Source organism: Acomys minous (assembly GCF_964271855.1).
Source record: "Acomys minous genome assembly, chromosome: 1".
In the NCBI taxonomy this organism is placed as follows: Eukaryota; Metazoa; Chordata; class Mammalia; order Rodentia; family Muridae; genus Acomys; species Acomys minous.
The window spans coordinates 13,402,818-13,421,209 of record NC_140483.1 but is presented as its reverse complement, the minus strand read 5'-3'; the positions used below and the strand labels follow the sequence as shown (position 1 = coordinate 13,421,209).

At 42.6% G+C, this 18,392-nt stretch overlaps 1 protein-coding gene across 6 annotated transcripts in view; it reads left to right on the top strand.

The window, feature by feature from the left end:
* DNAH14 (dynein axonemal heavy chain 14) overlaps positions 1 to 18,392 on the top strand; it is a 230,415-nt gene that overhangs the window by 63,248 nt on the left and 148,775 nt on the right. For all 6 annotated transcript variants that reach the window (XR_014781397.1, XR_014781398.1, XM_084793762.1 and 3 more), the window contains exons 27-32: positions 1,465 to 1,552; positions 6,895 to 7,148; positions 12,123 to 12,354; positions 12,926 to 12,979; positions 15,120 to 15,265; positions 16,833 to 16,901. Coding sequence is in view for 4 of the 6 variants with exons in the window: in XM_084793762.1 (XP_084649888.1) it covers positions 1,465 to 1,552; positions 6,895 to 7,148; positions 12,123 to 12,354; positions 12,926 to 12,979; positions 15,120 to 15,265; positions 16,833 to 16,901 (843 nt within the window). In the remaining 2 variants the exon portion in view is untranslated. The remainder of the gene's footprint in view (positions 1 to 1,464; positions 1,553 to 6,894; positions 7,149 to 12,122; positions 12,355 to 12,925; positions 12,980 to 15,119; positions 15,266 to 16,832; positions 16,902 to 18,392) is intronic.

Here is an 18,392-nt window from a genome sequence, read left to right as displayed (position 1 = left end):
CATGGAATATCTTATTTTCTCCATATATGATAATTAAAAGTTTGGCTGGACGTAGTAGTCTTGGCTGACATCTGTGGTCTCTTAGGATCTGCAAGACATCTGCCTGGCACTTCTTGCTTTTAAAGTCTCTCTGCTGAAAAGTCTGGTGTAATTCTAATAGGTCTGTCTTTATATATTGGCCTTTTCCCCTTGTGGCTTTTAATATTCTTTATTTTTTTCTGTATATTTAGTGTTTTAATTATTACGTGATGGGAATTTTTTGGTACAATCTATATGGTGTTCTGTAAACTTCTTGCACATTATAGGTATCTCTTCCTTTAGACTGGGGAAATTTTCTTCTATGATTTTGTTGAAAATATCTTCTAGGCCTTAAATCTAGAAGTCTCCTTCTTCTATTCCTATTATTCTTAGGTTTGGTCTTTTCCTGGTGTCCCAGATTTCTTGGATGTTTTGTGTCAGGAACTTTTTAGACTTAACATTTTCTTTGACTGGTGTATTGATTTTTTTTCAATAGTATCTTCTATGCCTGAGATTCTTTGGTGGCAGCAGGGACATGGCGGAGCTCACCCCTACTGGACTTGGTGGAGGGTACCCAGCTGGCAGGGAATTGAGGCTAAGAGGTCTTACCTGGCCATCCCAGGTGGTAGCAGGTCTCCAGGGATACAGCCAGAGCTGTGGGCCAGGGAACGGAGTGCACAGGACATAGAGCAGAGCTCACTACTGCTGGGCCACCCCAGGGACCTGGCATCATGGAATTGGGAAGGGGGTATGTCTCTCACCTAGTAGTCCCTGATGGTAGCAGGCCTCTGGGAATGCAGGTAGAGCTGCCCTTCCTGGGTGGCAGCAGGCCTCCAGGGATTCACCCAATATATTTTGATCATATTCTTTCCTCTCCCATCTCCAACTTCATTCTCTCTCTTCCTTCTCTCTCTCTCTCTCTCTCTCTCTCTCTCTCTCTCTCTCTCTCTCTCTCTCTCATACATATGTATGCATATGTGTATATATATATGCATATATATGCATATATATATATTACTCTAAGTTTTCATATTTACTAATCTTCTGGGAACCAGTGCAAGGTTTCTAGAACCCAGCTGATTATTAGCATTTACATGAAGTAATTGTGAATGTGTTGTCTTTCCCTTGTCTCTGTTTCTATCCTGGGGTGATACATGGTGTGGGCAAACCACAAAGATGCCCCTGTAAAAATGTTCTTAACAGAACATTTTTAGCTTTTTACCATTAATAATATTGTAATTCAAATCTAATATATGGCTTCTCTAAATAATATATATATATTCTTTATTTATGTCCAGATACTGACAGGTAAAGGCCAACTTAAAGAATATGCATTATTCATGGACACATGGTCAGGCTAAAACACCAGTGGTATTATGTTTCATCATTAAATGGCATCATCAATGAGCATGTATGGATAATATAAATGTATTTTTTGGTTTATAGATTTATAATTCAAGGTATTGAAGACTGGAACCGCCAGGCTTTTTCTGACTGGATAGTGTCACATCCTGGGCAAGTGGTACTCACTGTGGTGAGTTCATGTCACCTTGAATCATGAAGAGATGATTTAGTTTGTGGTTGCAGTGTTAAGAAAGTAAAAATATGGAAAATAAGTTATTATGAAGGGAATTGATGCATCCTGGTTGTTTTGAAATATATTTAAAAATAAGATGAATATATTTATAGGTACATAAATGAGATCATAAATGCAGTAAAAACATTACAGAAAATTGCTGGTTGATATATGGGTATTCATTATATAATTTATTCACTTTCTAGAATTTAAAAACTTCAGATAATAACATAAAATGGAGATAGCCCATAAATTATTTTCTTAAAAACGTCAACTCTGTTGCACTGTTACACATTTTTATTGTTAAAAGCTACTCCAAACGTGATGTCTTAGAACTATTAAATTGTCAGCAGGAATGGGTGGAGGTTCTTGGAGCGACAATCTAATTTCTGGCCTCCACCGGCTCCTAGAGAGAAGGTCAGGAGCACACCTCAGGTTACAGCCTCTTCCTCCATCTTCAGAGCTGCTTGTGCTGTATCCTCCAGCCATCCTTCCATAGTCATATGTCCTGCTCGGAGACAGAAGAAGTCTCTGCTGCAAGGATGTGACACAGATAACACACAGTAACGCCTCCATCTCAAGACTGTTAGCCACATCTGCCGTGTATCTGTTGCCATCTTGCATCTTAGGACAATGAGTGACTTTGTAGCCTTACTTATTAGGGTGAGCATTATTGTTTTCTTGAGATTAAAAGAAAGACTGTAGCAATGGCTCAGTGGTTAAGAGCACTTTCCGCCTTGCGTTGGACTCAGGTTCCATTCCCAGCACACACGTGGCAGCTCACACCCTTCTGTAACTGCAGCTCCAGGGGATCAGACACCTCTTACGGTGGCTCCTATGTACAGGTGGTCCACATATGCACTTACAGGCACATACGCATTCACATGAGCAAATGTTTTTTAAGGAGGGAGAGAAGGGAAAATTAGAAAAGTGTGATACTAGGAAAACCAAAATTGTCAGTTGTTCTAAGACATCGTTGAAATCTCCCTCAGCAGAAGATAAAAGAAGAGCCCCAAGGGGAACAGCAATTGAAGAGTGGATAAAAAGGCAAGCCCATGGCAAGTACAGCAAAAGACTGTGGGGTGGAGAGCTAGACAGGCCAGAACAGGAAGTGGGAGAGTAGCCACAGAAGTTGAGAAGATGACTTTTTATTTGTTTCTTTGATCTTTCACTAGAAAAGGTGAATGGTCATCAGAAGAGGAGGTGATCCTAATTCGTAAGGCCTCCAGAGATCTGTGGCTTGGTTTAAATGTGAAATGCCCACCCCCTTGTGTGTTGGAGCACTTAGTCCCAGCTAGAGGTACTGGGTGCCTGCCTCCAGGAAGCTGTTCACTAGAGGTTGGGGGTGGGAGGCGGACCTGAAGATTCTGTAGCCCTGGCTGGTCCCTTGTTCTTTCTCTCTCTGTGTGTGAGCAAACAGCTTCATGCCCCTGATCCCACAGCTGAGAGCAGCTACCCTCCCGCACCGTGCCTCTTCCTGTCGTGATGAACTGTGCCCTCAAACCGTGGGCCAAGACGAATTCTCCCTTATTGTTACTTCTTGCCACATATTTTGTCACAACAGTGACCAATGTCACTAACAAAATCTGAAATTGTATTACTTGTCAGTCATTAGGGTCAGTGGGAAAATTAGATACTGGTTTATCTGGAGAGATGCAGGTAGAAAGCCTTTGCCATAAGTAACCTGCAGTGACACTTTTTGAGAATTCTAGATTTTTGGTTTCTTACAAAAAAAACCACAGAAATACTATAAGCACTTGTTTTTGTTTTGATGTCAGGTGTGTGGCTATAGGGCTGCTTTGGACAGTCCACAGCAGCTGACTATTTTTTGTCCCATGCTCTAGCAGAGGCGTGGTTTTGCCAGCTGCAGATAGTTTCTGTGATTGTGTGACATTTGTAACTCTGAGAACTTTTCAGAGGGCAGATAAATACTAGGGCCCCAACAGGCAGGTGAGTGGTTGGTTGTTGCTCATTTAGGGAGTTTGTTTACGGTTTGCTAGTAACCATGGTCAAAGATGAGGCAAAAGGGAAGAGATTAGATTCAGGTTTCTTTCTCTCTCCCTTCCCCCCACCCCCAGCCCTTTCCTCTGTCCTTCTTTCTGTCCTGTCTAGTGATGGGGGTGAAATGGGAAAAAGGCAGGGAGAAGAATCCACAAAGTAGCAAACACACACTACAGTAACCATTATTAAATAATATCACAGAAATCATACTTGGCTTATAGTTCTCTTATTTAAAAATAAGTCCCCATTTTTTTTTTACATTGCCTGACCCACCACAATTTTCAAATCTTCACTGAGGTCACCTGTAACTGTGGACAGAAATTTCACTCTCTGCTTGACTAAGTAAATGCCAGCTCTTAAGCCGAGAAGCTGGTATAAGATGCTTATGTGACAGTGACAGGATTACAGGAGGCTCTATATACTTCTGTAGTTTGATAAGTTCAGATAGTCCAGTCTGCCCTCAGAGGAGCTCCTTCCCAGGTTCCTAGTAGCCCAGCAGTGCTTGGCACTAAGCAGCACACTAGAATTAACTACTCTGGTGTGGGCTTTCTTTCCATTGAGTGAACTTCTGCCCAGATTCCCCCACCTCCATCTACCTTACTTACCTGTTGCTCGTTTGTTTCCTACCACAGGGCGTAATTTACAGCTCTGTTGAATTTATAGTTCTTTGAACTCCACATAGAGTTGTCTCTGAATAAAAGATATTTTTGAGAGAATGGGACAATGAGATAGCTCCATATATTGGCCACAAAGAGTATATATATATGTCTGTGATATAGTAATGAGTAAGTCCTTTGTGTTACCATTCTAGAGGAGGTGGGACCTTGAAAAGTGGCATCACTAAATGAGGTGGACTAAAGTCTCACACCATAGCCAACTTTATTCAGAGTCCCTCCTGTCTGTGCACCTGGAGGAGCATGAGGACACATTATAAGAACAATTCAGTGATTTCAAGAAACTGAGGTCACAAGACTCCTGTCAAATTTTCTTGGAGTGTTCTCGCGAGCACTCAGAATTCTCCCCACATTGACTAGTCCTGGACCATGTTTCAACATAAGCATATACGTGGGAGTTATTTTTTAATACAATCCACAGAATTCCCTCACCGTAGATCTTTCCACGTGAGGCTGTGGTTCACGACTCATTGTCTCAAGATATGTACAGTGGAATCCGGAGTTTGCAGTTGTTTTTCCTGCATGCTTCCCAGGCTCTGGCCACTCACTGATCTGCTGGTCATGAACCTACCACATCTTGTAAGACTTAGTTTCCAAGTAATGTCCCCAGGGAAGAAGGCAACAACTGATTGTCCAAGAGCAAATGGGCAGCCCTGACAACATACAAGTAACATACGGAGATTGGGCAGGTTTTATTTAGGAATATATATCTATGCATTTACATAGAAGGATGTGACAACAGTTAGTGAAAAAACGAGATCATGATTTTGAAATAGAGCAAGGGAGGGGGATATTATGTAATTCTATCATAAACTTATAAAAATTAAAGAAATGCTTTCTAGAAGTTAGTTTCTGTTGCCTGCAAAGAAAAGGAAAGAATGCTGATTAATGTACCAAGTTTCTACCATCAACCCTCTTAACCTTTCTCTGTAAAAATATCACTGCCATATGCATTTCCTGTGTGCTAATTATTCACATTTATATAGCTGTATCCCTCTACTTTCATGGGTTCAAGCACTTCAGATCCAGCATAGTTCAAATTGGTGTCATGGTGCCTCCTTATCTGAACATGACTGCCTTCCAGAAGATACTAAACTAGGACTGAAGTCACATCTACCTGATTTACAAACTTGGAAGCTCTTCTTCCTTTAACTTCTGCAGTCAGCCTGATTTTAACCCAGCCTCTTTGCACAGCTCTCATCTATCTGGGAAGAATAAGTGTGACAGGTGAATCAGACAGTACAGAGGTACACTTTTTATGCTAGGGTACTACATTAGAATCTTCTGGGGAAGACAATGCTAGTTTAATATTGGGATTTTCTACCATTGTTAATGTGCTTAGGTTTTAAATTCACGATCATGTATTAAGAACATAAAATTTGCAGGCGGTGGTGGCGCACAACTGTAATCCCAGCACTTGGGAGGTAGAGGCAGGTGGATCTCTGTGAGTTTGAGGCCAGCCTGGTCTATAAAGAGAGTCCAGGACAGCCAGGGCCCTGTGACATGGGGGAAACCCTGTCTTGGAAAGAAGAAGAAGAAGAAGAAGAAGAAGAAGAAGAAGAAGAAGAAGAAGAAGAAGAAGAAGAAGAACAACAACAACAACAACAACAACAACAACAACAACAACAACAGCAACAACAAACAAAAACAACAAACAGAAACAACAAACAGAAACAACATAAACTTTATTTCATGGACCATGGACAATGTGTCAGTGGATGTATAGCTGCACAAAGTGACACCCGTTCCCGTGACCACCATGAACTGTCAGGAGTCCCGTGGGGAGGGATGGATCCTTGTGATCCCTGCTCCTCCCATGACTAGATGCTTATGAGCACACTCGTGGGGGAGGTGGTCTTATACAGATGATCATACAATACAATACAGATGATGGCAGCTAAAGCGATGCAGCGAGTTCATGAGTGCGAGGGCCATGTCGCGTTCAGAAGACATTTTATTTTCAGCACATCTCCCCAGCCTCTGGTGCTTTGCATCATCTAGCATTCCTTTCTTACTGTCTCCCAAGGCTTGGAAGGGGTGATAGAGGTGACCCACTTATGGCTGAGCACCCCACCATTTCTCCTGCAAACAACCATAACTAAATCCAGTGGGACAGACAGGCACACAAACAGGAAAGTTGAGGGATGAAGAAGGGCTTCAGTTCACTTCAACAGGATTGAGAGGAGAGGGTGCCAGGAGGTCAAATGTCTATAATTCAATATGAACACACGGGAAGCCATCAAAAAATAAAGCAAAGTTTTAAAATATAAGATTTAGAAAATATAGGGGCTGCAGAGATGGCTCAGCGGTTAAGAGCACTGACTACTCTTCCAGAGGTCCTGAGTTCAATTCCCAGCAACCACATGGTGGCTCACAACCATCTGTAATGTGATCTGATGCATACTATATACATAATAAATAAATCTTTTTTAAAAAACTTAGAAAATATAAGTAAGCCATAAGCATCTGCCATATGTAGTCTCCAGCTCAAATGCACGTGTGCTTTCCTTTACATACTAATTACCCTCATATACCTATAACATATTTAATGTGTGCAAACAAATACTAGTTAAAAATAAAATTGTATACCTCTATTAATGTAGATTTCTCTCCCATTTTTTTTAGAGCCAGATCATGTTTTATAATGACTGTATGAAAGGTTTTATGAGTTCTAATTCAAGAGAAAAGCTAAAGGCAGTCCTTGCCTGTATAATGGGTCGTCTGGACAGCATGGCAGTGCTGGTCACACAGAGTGCTCACAACCCACGCTTGAAAAGCATGCTAGCAGCAATGCTGATCATCTGGGTTCACTGCAAAGACATCATGGCTGACATGCTTGCAAAGAGCATCTCTAGCGCAGAGGACTTCGAGTGGACGAAGTAAGTGGCTACAAACTTGACTACACTATACAGTCTTGCATATAGACTGTTAGTTCTCTGCTTCCGACACCGTCCGTCTTGGTTTGGACTTGAAGGGCATCTTGCTCTCCTAAGCACTGTGGTCACTCCCCTCCCTCCTCGGTCCTTCTGCCCTGCTCCGCTGTTTCTCTGTGCCTTGTCTTCCAGCATTTACGGCGTTCTTCCATGTGGCAATGTGTGTTTTGTCTGTTGGCACTCAGCCTGGGGACAGGTTTCAGAAAGGTCCCCCCCGGTGCCTCTTTTTCTCCTGTGCCACCAATGTGGAGCAGAACAGGAAGAAGAATCACACAGAACAACATTTCTAGCTAAGTTGCCAACTCAGAAACTCCTCTTGCTTGGAGTCAATCATTAAAACGTGAAGGGCTAGAGAAAGCTACCACCTCTGCTGGGCAAGACTGATGGCAAGTCTACGTGAAATGAAAAGGTCTTCGGGGTTTGCCTGTTAGGAGTTCTCTCATCTGAGCACCTGCAAGGTGGCAGCATACAAACAGTTTTAAATGGCTTTTATCTTAAGTTTTATTTTGAATATTGACTCGGGATTTTTAACTTCTTTATAATCTGCCCTGTTGTTCCACAAGGGATTTAGAGGTATGAATAAGGATTCACAAACAACTGCGTCATAGTGTAAATTAGAAGTGTGATGAGGAAAGACGAGCACTCAAAGGTGGGACTCAGTGGCTGGGTTCTTGTAATTCTTGATTGTATCAGCTTTCATCTGTGGTTCAAAAGCAGCACACCTCTAAACTGTTAAAGACATGTAAGGATTAGTAGATTATTATAAGGCTATAGCTTATGATTTCTAATATCTAATATAGTCAAGGGTAAATTTTATATTCCCATTTATTTTAGCACTTTGCTTTGTTTGCTTTATTATTTTTATGTAATATATTTTAATCATATCCTATCCCTTCCCCCAGTTCCTCCCCACTTCGATACCCACCTAACTCTATGTTCTGTCTCTCTCTCTCTCAAAAAGCAAAACAAACAAACAAAAAAACCAATAAGACAAAAATAACAAAACAAAATCACACAAAAATATAGACTTCATTTTGTGTTGGCCAACTACTCATGAGCACAGAACCTGCCCTGGAGCGCGGTTGATACACTCAGTGCAATTCCATTAGAGAAAGCTTCTTGGTTGGGGTGGGGGCATCTGCGCATGCTGCCACAGTCTCTGTGAGTTCACATGTGCATCAGCCCTGCTGTGTCTGGTTTGATCCTGTGTGGGTCCTGTGCATGCTGCCACAGTCTCTGTGAGTTCACATGTGCATCAGCCCTGCTGTGTCTGGTTTGATCCTGTGTGGGTCCTGTGCATGCTGCCACAGTCTCTGTGGGTTCCCATGTGCATCACCCTGCTGTGTCTGGTTTGAACCTGTGTGGGTCCTGTGCATGCTGCCACAGTCTCTGTGGGTTCACATGTGCATCAGCCCTGCTGTGTCTGGTTTGAACCTGTGTGGGTCCTGTGCATGCTGCCACAGTCTCTGTGAGTTCACTTGTGCATCAGCCCTGCTGTGTCTGGTTTGATCCTGTGCGGGTCCTGCGCATGCTGCCACAGTCTCTGTGGGTTCACATGTGCATCAGCCCTGCTGTGTCTGGTTTGATCCTGTGCGGGTCCTGCGCATGCTGCCACAGTCTCTGTGAGTTCACATGTGCATCAGCCCTGCTGTGTCTGGTTTGATCCTGTGCGGGTCCTGCGCATGCTGCCACAGTCTCTGTGAGTTCACATGTGCATCAGCCCTGCTGTGTCTGGTTTGATCCTGTGCGGGTCCTGTGCATGCTGTCACAGTCTCTGTGAGTTCATATGTGCATCAGCCCTGCTGTGTCTGAAGGACACCGTTTCTTTGGAGCCATCCACCACCTCGGCTCTTCCAGTCTTTCTACCTCTCCTGCCTCGATCCAATCCTTGAGGGGAGGACTTGGTAAGGACATCCCATGTAGGGCAGCGTGCTCCAAAGCATATCTCACTGTCTATACATCGTCCACTTACGAGTCTCTGTGTTAATTAACATCTACCCAAAGAAGAAACTTCTCTAATGAGGTGAGCAAGTGTGTCTGAAGTAAGATGTAAAATCTTTTGGGGGATATGCTCAACTGTGGCATACAGCGATGAATTTTCCCCATTTCGCACCGACGAGTTCGCACCCCACCAGCAGTGAGTGAGTGTTGCTCTTTTCTCACACCCTCACCAGCTTCTGCTGTCATTTGTGTTATTAATCTTGTCCATTCTGACAGGGGTAAGATGAACTTTATAGTCTTTCTCAGCCATTTGTGCATCATCTTTTGAGAACTCACTGTTTAGTCTTACATCCCATTTTTAAATGAGCTTTTTGTTTTCTTGATGTGCAGTTTTATTCCTTTCATGGTCTAGATACTAACTCTCTGCCAGATAGATAACTGGTAAAGCTTTTTTTTCCCACTCTGTAGGCTGCCGCTTTGCTCAAATAATGGTGTCCTTTGCTGTCTAGAAGCCTTTTGGCTTCATGAGGTCTTATTTATTAGCTGTTGTCCATAATGCTGCCAGTGTCCTATTCAGAAAGTCCCTTCCTGTACCAATGAGCTCAGGTTAATGCCTTACTGTCAGCTCTGTCAGATACAGGGAACGGGCCTTGATCCATCGTGCAGGGTGAGGGACGCGGGTCTGTTTTAATTCTACACGGCAGCCATTCCAGTTTGAGCACCGTTTGTTGACAATGCTATCTTTTCTTCCGTGGGTAATTGGCTTCTTTGTCAAAACTCAAGTGTCTGTAGGTGTGTGGACTTACTCTGGGTCTTGCAAGTCTATCCCGTTGGTCAACGAGTCTGTTTTTATGCCAACATCATCCTGCTTTTATTACTACAGCTACAAATACAATCTGCAGTCTGGGATGACGATGCTCCAGAGTTCTCACATTTTTTCAGGAGTGCTGTAGCCGCCCTGGGATTTTGGATTTCCAGATGAAATTGAAGGTTGGCTTGCTGCTGTTGTTGTTGATGATGGTGATGTTTGTTTGTTTGTTTTCAGTTTAGGTGACGACTTATGTTGGATTTTTATGATTGATGTGAGTCTATAGGTTTCTTTTATGATTTTATGCATAAAAGGCCTAACGACTCCACCCTCAGCTGATAAAAAAAAAAAAAACTTTCATCAAAGTAACAAGGTACAAAATTAACTCACAAAATTGGGGTAATGGTAGCTTCAGGGGAAAAAAAGGATTTGGAGATGTTCCTTCAGTTTCTATTTTGCAGAATAACCTGAGGAATATTTGAGGATTGCTTGTAGTGGGGTGGCCATTTTACAATATTAATCCTGTTGATAGATCTAGGAACATGGAAGATCTCTCTAACTTTGATAGCTTCTTCGGTGTCTTAAAGTTTTTATTATACAAGTCTTTCGCTTGCTTGGTCAGGGTTATCCCAAGATATTTTTGATGTTACTGTGACAGGTGTCATTTCCCTGTTTTCTTCCTTGGTCCATTTGTCATTTACATATAGGAAGGCTACAGGGGCGGTGAGCTAAGTTTGTATCCAGCTGCTACGCTGAAAGTGTTTGTCAGCCGTAGACATTTCCTGTTGGAATCTGTAGGGTATTCTACGTGTACAATCATATCAGCCACAAATACGCTTTCTTGGTTTGGTTTGGTTGTTTTTTACTTCTTCCTTTCCTATTTGTATCCCTTTGCTCTCCTTCCTGCAGTTGGGCTTTTTGGCTACTTTGCTGGGGGGTTTTATATCTACTACCCTTCTCAACCCCAATGTCTTCCAACCCCCCAACACTAGGTAGGCAAGAAAGGAAGTTAGAGGGGGAAGGAGATGTAGGTCTCTTTAGCCTGCTTCCTACTGACTAGGGGAGCCCAGTTCCTTGGGCAGAGTCTAATTTCCCTCATCAGGTTATCTCTAACCAGCAAACAGCAATCCTGAAAACAGCAAAAGCAGCAACAGGGGCGGCAGCAGCCACCCTCTAGAGCGACTCTGGGCTTAAGCATTATGTATACCTCCCGAGAGTCCTCAGAATTCCAAACATAAACTACCCTCGCTTGGCAAAATCGCGCCACTGCTAGAGCATGAGACGAATCATAGTCATCTGCTGTGGACAATCCGAAGCAGCCCCATATCCCACACCTGGGATTAAAACAAAAACATAGTCACAAAACATTAAAAAAAAAAAAAACCTCACTACACCTTCTGTTGTCTTATTGTCCTAGCTAAGCCCTATATAGAACAGGTGTGGAGAGAGCGGGCAGTGTTGTCTTGTTCCTGATTCTAGTGGAAATGCTTTGATTTTTTTTTTCTCCCTTTATGAAGATGGTGGCTGAGGGCTTGATATTATTTGACTTTATATTGTTTAAGTATGCCCTTTGTAGTCCTAGTCTCTCTAAGGCTCTTATTATGAAAAATGTTGGATTTTGACAAAGAATCTTCTTATCTAATGAGGTGATGATGCGTCTTTCGTCTTATTATCTGCTTATTTGATGGATTACGTTTATTGATTTAGGCATGCTGTACTGTCCCTGTGTCTCTGGAATGAAGCCAGCTTGATCACAGTGGATAACACTTTTTGATGTGTTCTCGAATTTGGCTTGCAAGTATTTCCTTTAGAATTTTTGCATCTTTGTTCATAAAGGATATCAGTCTATGGTTTCCTTTATTATTTAATCTATGTATGGTTTTGCTATCAAGACAATCGTGGCTTCCATAAATAGAATTTAGAAATGTTCCTTCAGTTTTACTTTGTGGAATAATTTAGGAGTACTGGCATTAGTTCTTTGAAGGTCTGGTGGAATTCTGCACTGAATCTTTCCAGTCCTGGGCTTTCTCTTTGGTTGGGAGATTTTTTAATTACTGCTTCTTAACATGGGTGTGGGGATTATGGGTCTGTTTAAATTGTTTTAAAATGATGATGTTTCTATATGCAAAAAAATTTTTTTTGCTCAAATAATATGTGAGTATTGTTTTCAGACATTTGCTATATAAATGGAATGAAAAGCAAAAGTTGTGCTACATATCTCAAGGAAACACCAGTTTTGTTTATGGCTATGAGTACTTGGGCTGTGCCCCGAGGCTGGTCATCACTCCCCTCACAGAACGATGCTGGCTAACTCTCTCTACGGCGCTGTACCTCAACCTGGGAGGCTGCACCACGGGGCCATCAGGCGTAGGAAAAACTGAGACTGTTAAAGACCTAGCAAGAGTAAGTAGCTACTGTATCCAGAATTCCTGTCGTAACAGACTTCAGTCATTTCTTAGATTTACACTGTTCCTGCCATTAAAATGTTCTTTGTATTTACCAGCACACTCATTAAGTGATACACTCCATCCATTAAATTTTGAACGCCTACTATGGGAAAGGACTTGGAGGTCTCACTATGCCAATTGTCTTTGCCTTTGCCTGGAACATTACTGTGTAGATAAGCTAACTGATTAATAGTGTTGTAGGCTGGGGTGGGGGGGGGGGTGGGGGGGGCAGGGAGCAAGTTTACTATACTGGTCTGTGAAATTTGGTTTTTTTGTTTCCTCTTGCTTTTATTGTTGTTGTTGGCTGTGTAGGTCATGGCTACAGCTCTATAAATCAATCAATTCTCCTACAGCAGGGTATGCTCATGCATACCGCATTGTTCTGTGTGTCTCTAGACTTGGTATCTAATTCAGTTTTTAATGCTATGATTTTTCTCAACTGCTTAATAGATTTTCTTACTCTGGTAGTCTAAACATTCTGTGGTTTCACTCAAGAACTATATTAAAACAGCATTTTTGTTTCCCAGAGCTTTGGTAAACACTGTGTGGTCTTCAACTGTTTTGAAGATCTGGATTATAAGGTAAAGCCTTAGCATATATACTTTTAAAAAGTGCATGTAAAGTAATTCATTGAGAAATGAAAAACTAAGAAAAATACAAAATATGTATTGATAAGACTGTAAGTACTATTAGTTCTTTTATGAGTGGAGATAGAAACATAGAACCTAGTTGAAAATTAAAATGTTATGTGTTCATTTTTCTTTTAAATGATTCAATTGAATTTCTTAAAGAAATAATTCTCAATTTTTATGACAGTGGAATTCTTTTTAAACAAAATCTTACATGCAAAAAGCATGTATATATAGTTGAGGGTATGTCTTTAATGATACAAATTTAAGTTCTTACCTTGAACATTTTTTTACTGAAAAGGTAATTATTAAAGTCAAAGAGGCTACAATGGTAACACCAAAAACAATTTTTAAATTAATAAAGATAATTGTCTAAGACATCTTTAAAACAATCTAGAAATATTTTTATTGAAGCGATGTTCCCTGTTTGTTAGAAATTTAACTCAAAGTTTCCAAGCACTGCAGCTTGGGGATTTTGTTTTCTCATACTGAACCCATGGTAAGCAAATGCTCTATAACTAAGCAGCACCCCCAACTCTGCAGCTTGTTTTACATGTTGATTAGTCCCCAAAACTTAAAGACAAGGTCTAATTTTCTGCATCCCCCTGGCAGAGATATTTAGGGGTAGCCTCTGACATCAGTCAAAGCCATAGAGGTTTTTGTTTGGACCAGTCATGTACTCAACTTTTCAGCATCCATCAGAGCAGTTCCTGGGCTAGGCTGTCAGGGGAAAGTCTCCCCCATGCCCTCAGTGGCAACTGTTACAGAGTTTTAGAGTTCACAAAGGCTTATGATGACATAAAATAAAATAAAACTCTGGCACAAACTTCTAAACATCTCCAGTCTGCAGCATCGGGAGCTGTACCATTCAGCTGCAGTTGTGTTGTAGTTTTCTCAATGCACCCATGCAGTCCTCAAGACATCTGGGGTGGGGTTGACTGAGTCCTTTCACTGCAGACACAGCTGGGACAGCAAGGAAGAGTTCAGCAGGTGCCAATAGGGAGTCAAATTGTCCCATCTTCCATCATCTTATCTACAGGAAAATGAACATCAGAAGGAGTGCTTACAATAAGATCTTTACATTTTTATCGTTGACACTAATAGGGCCTTTAACAGGCTGCACTGTGTTTCCGTAACACCTGCTTACGAGCTCCTGGGAGCCATGTGGTACCCGCTCCACCCACCCGCCACTTCTTCACCGCCTTTTGCCTCACCTGAAGCCCCAGCCAAAGCACAAAGGAGTCGGCCTATGTACCACAGTTTCTTTATCCATTCTTCTACTGAAGGACACTTAGGCTGTTTCCATGTTCTGGCTATTATGAATAAGGCTGCTATGAACATGGTTGAGCAAATTTTCTTGTTGTGTGCTGGAGCATCTTCTGGGTATATTCCAAGGAGTGGAATATTCTCCACAGTAGAGTGGAGAGTGGGATATGACTTTCTCACATACTCTGGTGCCTCACCTTTGACCATGTCCCCTGGACGGGGAGACCTGGTGGCAATCAGAGGAAGGACAGCAGGTTACCAAGAAGAGACTTGATACTCTATGAGCATATACAGGGGGAGGTAATCCCCCTCAGGAACAGTCATAGGGGAGGGGAATAAGGGGAAAAGAGGAGGGAGGGAAGAATGGGAGGATACAAGGGATGGGATAACCATTGAGATGTAACAAGAATAAATTAATAAAGGAAAAAATATTTCAAAAATATTTTAAAAAATAAAATAAAATAAAAGGAGTCTGCCTGCTCCAGAGAAAGGCACCTATCTGCCGTCTGACACTTGACTCCCGTTGGCTGCGGAATGGTCATAAAGACTCCACTAGGGTGCAGCACTGAGTCCTAAACGGCTTTATGCAGTTAGCTGTTGGCGGCGCCTGCCAGTGGCCTGGATCCCAGGAGTGTGCTATTTGCGTTTTAAGCTTTCAAAAGAAACAGAGCAGTGAACTCCTCCAGAGTCCAAACAACTGCTAAACTTCCTACGGAGAGAGGCTTGCTTGTTTTGGGTGAGATAAGAAGAACACACCCAACTTCCTACCCAGGCGGAAAAGCTCCTCTTTTCTGTCTATAATCGATGCCTTTCTTTTCTTTTTAAGATAATGGGCAAGTTATTCTACGGGTTGGTACAGTCTGGAGCTTGGTGCTGTTTTGATGAATTCAACAGAATAGATATAGAAGTCCTCTCGGTCATTACCTCGCAGATCCTGTCAATCAAGACTGCAAAAGATCTCTATTCTGTCAGGTATCCGTTCAAGGTTATGCCTTTGCAGTGATAATCTGATTCGCATTTGCCGTTTAATCAGTGTTGAGCACTTTTCTTAACTAAGTGCTGGCTCTTTAGTTGTGTTTGTTTTGTTTAGCACATAGCAAAATGAATGACAGTTGCCTTGAATGTTTTCTCTTGCAAACAATGTGAAAGTGTGTGTGTGTGTGTGTGTGTGTGTGTGTGTGTGTGTGTGTGTGTTCTCAACTTTAATGCCAATTTAAAGGTATTCACCCTCCTTTCACACTTTGGAGAATCCAGGAGCCGCCAGATCTGGACAGAAATATCCTCTAGTTACTGTTTTTTTCTTAGAGTCTCTTTCATCTTAGGATATTGAAATGAACAAGAATTAAGGATATTTTCTTTAATTCTTCATGGATATGTTTTCTTTAATTATATACTTATTGAAGAACAAAAATACTGGCTATACTCTTAAGCCTCCTGTTTCACTATCCTAAATGAAGGTGGTTTTTGAAAAACCACAACAAAACATATGTACGTTACAGTTACTGATATTTATTAATAACATCCAAGTTTTCTCTTCTGATGCATTCTGGAGCTTACATGTCTTGCTTTAGGGACACAGATGGATCTTTAGTCATGTAGCATGTCTCACTCACGCTGATGGGTGCTAACTTGTGGCTTTACCTGTAAGTGACCAGGGCTTACAGGCTGTGGATAAAGATGGAGACACAGTAACCTGCATTTTACCGTCCTCCTCTGTGCATTAACCTCTGCAAAACATTGTGCCCAGGTTCTGTCCTGGCTTTGTCCTGGCTGTTCTGTCCCTCGAGTTTTAACTACTCTCCTCAGTAAGACATCACTCCAGAAAGTCTGGCTGTTGTCCCTGCCAGTGCTGCCGGTGACAGGACACTGATGGTTTTGGCAGAGCACAGTAGCCCAAATATTTCTTTTTAGTTTTTGAGATTTTATTATTACTTCATGGGTATTTCACCTGTGTGTGCATCTATGCACCAGAGGCATTGAATACCTTCAAGCTGAAGTTGCAGGCCACCAGGAGCCACCAGGGGGTGCTGGAAACCAAACCTGGGTCTGCAGGAAGAGCAGCCTGTGCTGAGCCGTCTTCTCTCCAGCCTGGAGTCCCAGTGTGTCCTAACTGGAGGAAGGGGGCTGAGAGTGGGCCGTGGCCCAAGGCAGGAGCTCTGTCCTGTGCCTACTGTTGTGGTCGGTCTTCCAGCCTCATCAAGTGAGGTCTTCCTGGGCTCTCTTCCCTGTGTGACTCAGCTCATCTGAGGGTGCCTCCCACCAACTGGTCCCACAAGCTTCCCTCTCATCTTTAGATGAGATCACATAGACCTGAATCCCAGCAGAGCTCAACTTCTGCTCAGAATAAGCCTCTTCCTCCTGCTCTTCCTCCTCCTCCTCTTCCTCTTCCTCCTCTTCCTCCTCTTCCTCCTCTCTTCTCTCAGTGTTGTTGTTTTGAGTATGCTTTGTTTGGATTTAAATGCAATACCACCTTAAGAAAATCCCCTGACTCGCTATAGTCTTGAGTGGTTTTAGTGATGACTGCCTTGCTGCCTTTTAGGTTCCAACTGGACGGTAAGGAAATGCGTATGAATATGTCATGTGCAGTGCTAATCACCATCAATCCCGGGTAAGGACGAATGATTCTAATGGGAGTGTACACAGACTAACGTCCTTCTCTTTAGTCTTATCTCTGAGTGGGAATATTATGTACCAGTTGTTCACCCTCCAGACTCTTTCTTATTATTTTCCTTTAAGATGTATTTATTTATTATTTATATAGTATTCTGCCTGCATGTATGCCTACACACCAGAAGAGGGCACCAGACCTCATTATAGATGGTTGTGAGGCACCAAGTGGGTGCTGGAAAGTGAACTCAGGACCTTCTAAAGAACAGCCACTGCTCTTAACCTCTGAGCCCCCAGACTCTTTTTAAAACTAAATCTTTGAGATTTTCCTATTTGTACTTTGATTACATTCACCTCCCTCATCCTGACTCCTCCCAGATCCACCCCTCATTCTATGTCCACGTAACTTTGTGTCCTGGTTTTAAGAAAATCAAATCTAATTCCTGCCACCTATATATACTCTTGGGTGTGTGGCCATCCACAGACGCATAAGCCAACTCACCAGGAGCCAACTCTCCTCCCCAGCAGCCGTCAGTTGCCAATACCTCCCCTACAGGCGCAAGACCAGAGCCCACCTTGCCTGTCCATGATGGGGTTTTTGTTTGGTTTGATCTTAAACAGGTTTTAGACATTGGTGCTGTTACAAGCATTGGGAATTTGTATGTTCAACTGCCCTGTCAAGTTTTCCAAACTTGAAACCATATACTTTCCCAAAAAAAATAATTCCACTGACTTTCTGTGTGATCCTTATCTGAAAAAAAAAATCAGTTTAAAAGAAGGCTTTTGTCTTTTATCTTATGAGCTTGCTATAAAACATTGCTTCTTAGTAGTCGCCTACTACCACTGCTGGTAGTGATTATGCCCCCAACTCTCCTATGGTGACCCATGAGCCTCAGCGTGGGGGTGTGACATCCACTGGTGGCTGAGCACCCTGCTCTTCCACAGCGATCCCCGAGCCTTGGCCCTGGGGGTGTGACGTCACCCGGTGGCTGAGGCTCTGCAGTCTCTCATTCTCTGCAGCTTGGCCAGTTGTGAGTCTCTGTGTCCATCACCACCAATGATATAGAAACTTCTCTGCTGAGGGTTGTAATGCTCTAATCTACAAGGATAAGTCCTGAGGAGCCAGATTAATAGTGTGCAGGGTAATCGTGATAGGCTCTGCCAGGTCTGTCACCTGTCCAGCCACAGGTTCTTGCCTCTCAGCCCTCATAATGGTGGCAAGTCTGGATTCCATCCTGTGGAGCTTGCACAGCCCCTACAAACTCAGATATATCATCTGTGCCCTGTCCACATGGGTGATGTTACATTAAGTCTCTGACCTAAGACTAGGTTCACCAGATATCTGAGCAAGTGCTGCGTTGGCCCAAGGAATCAGAAGGGGCTGGGCTGAGGTGAGCCGTGTGATAACACACAGGAAGTCTGACAGACCAGCCTGCTCATGGGGGGAAAGGTAAAAACTACCTCGTAAACTACTTTTCACATGCTGGTCATG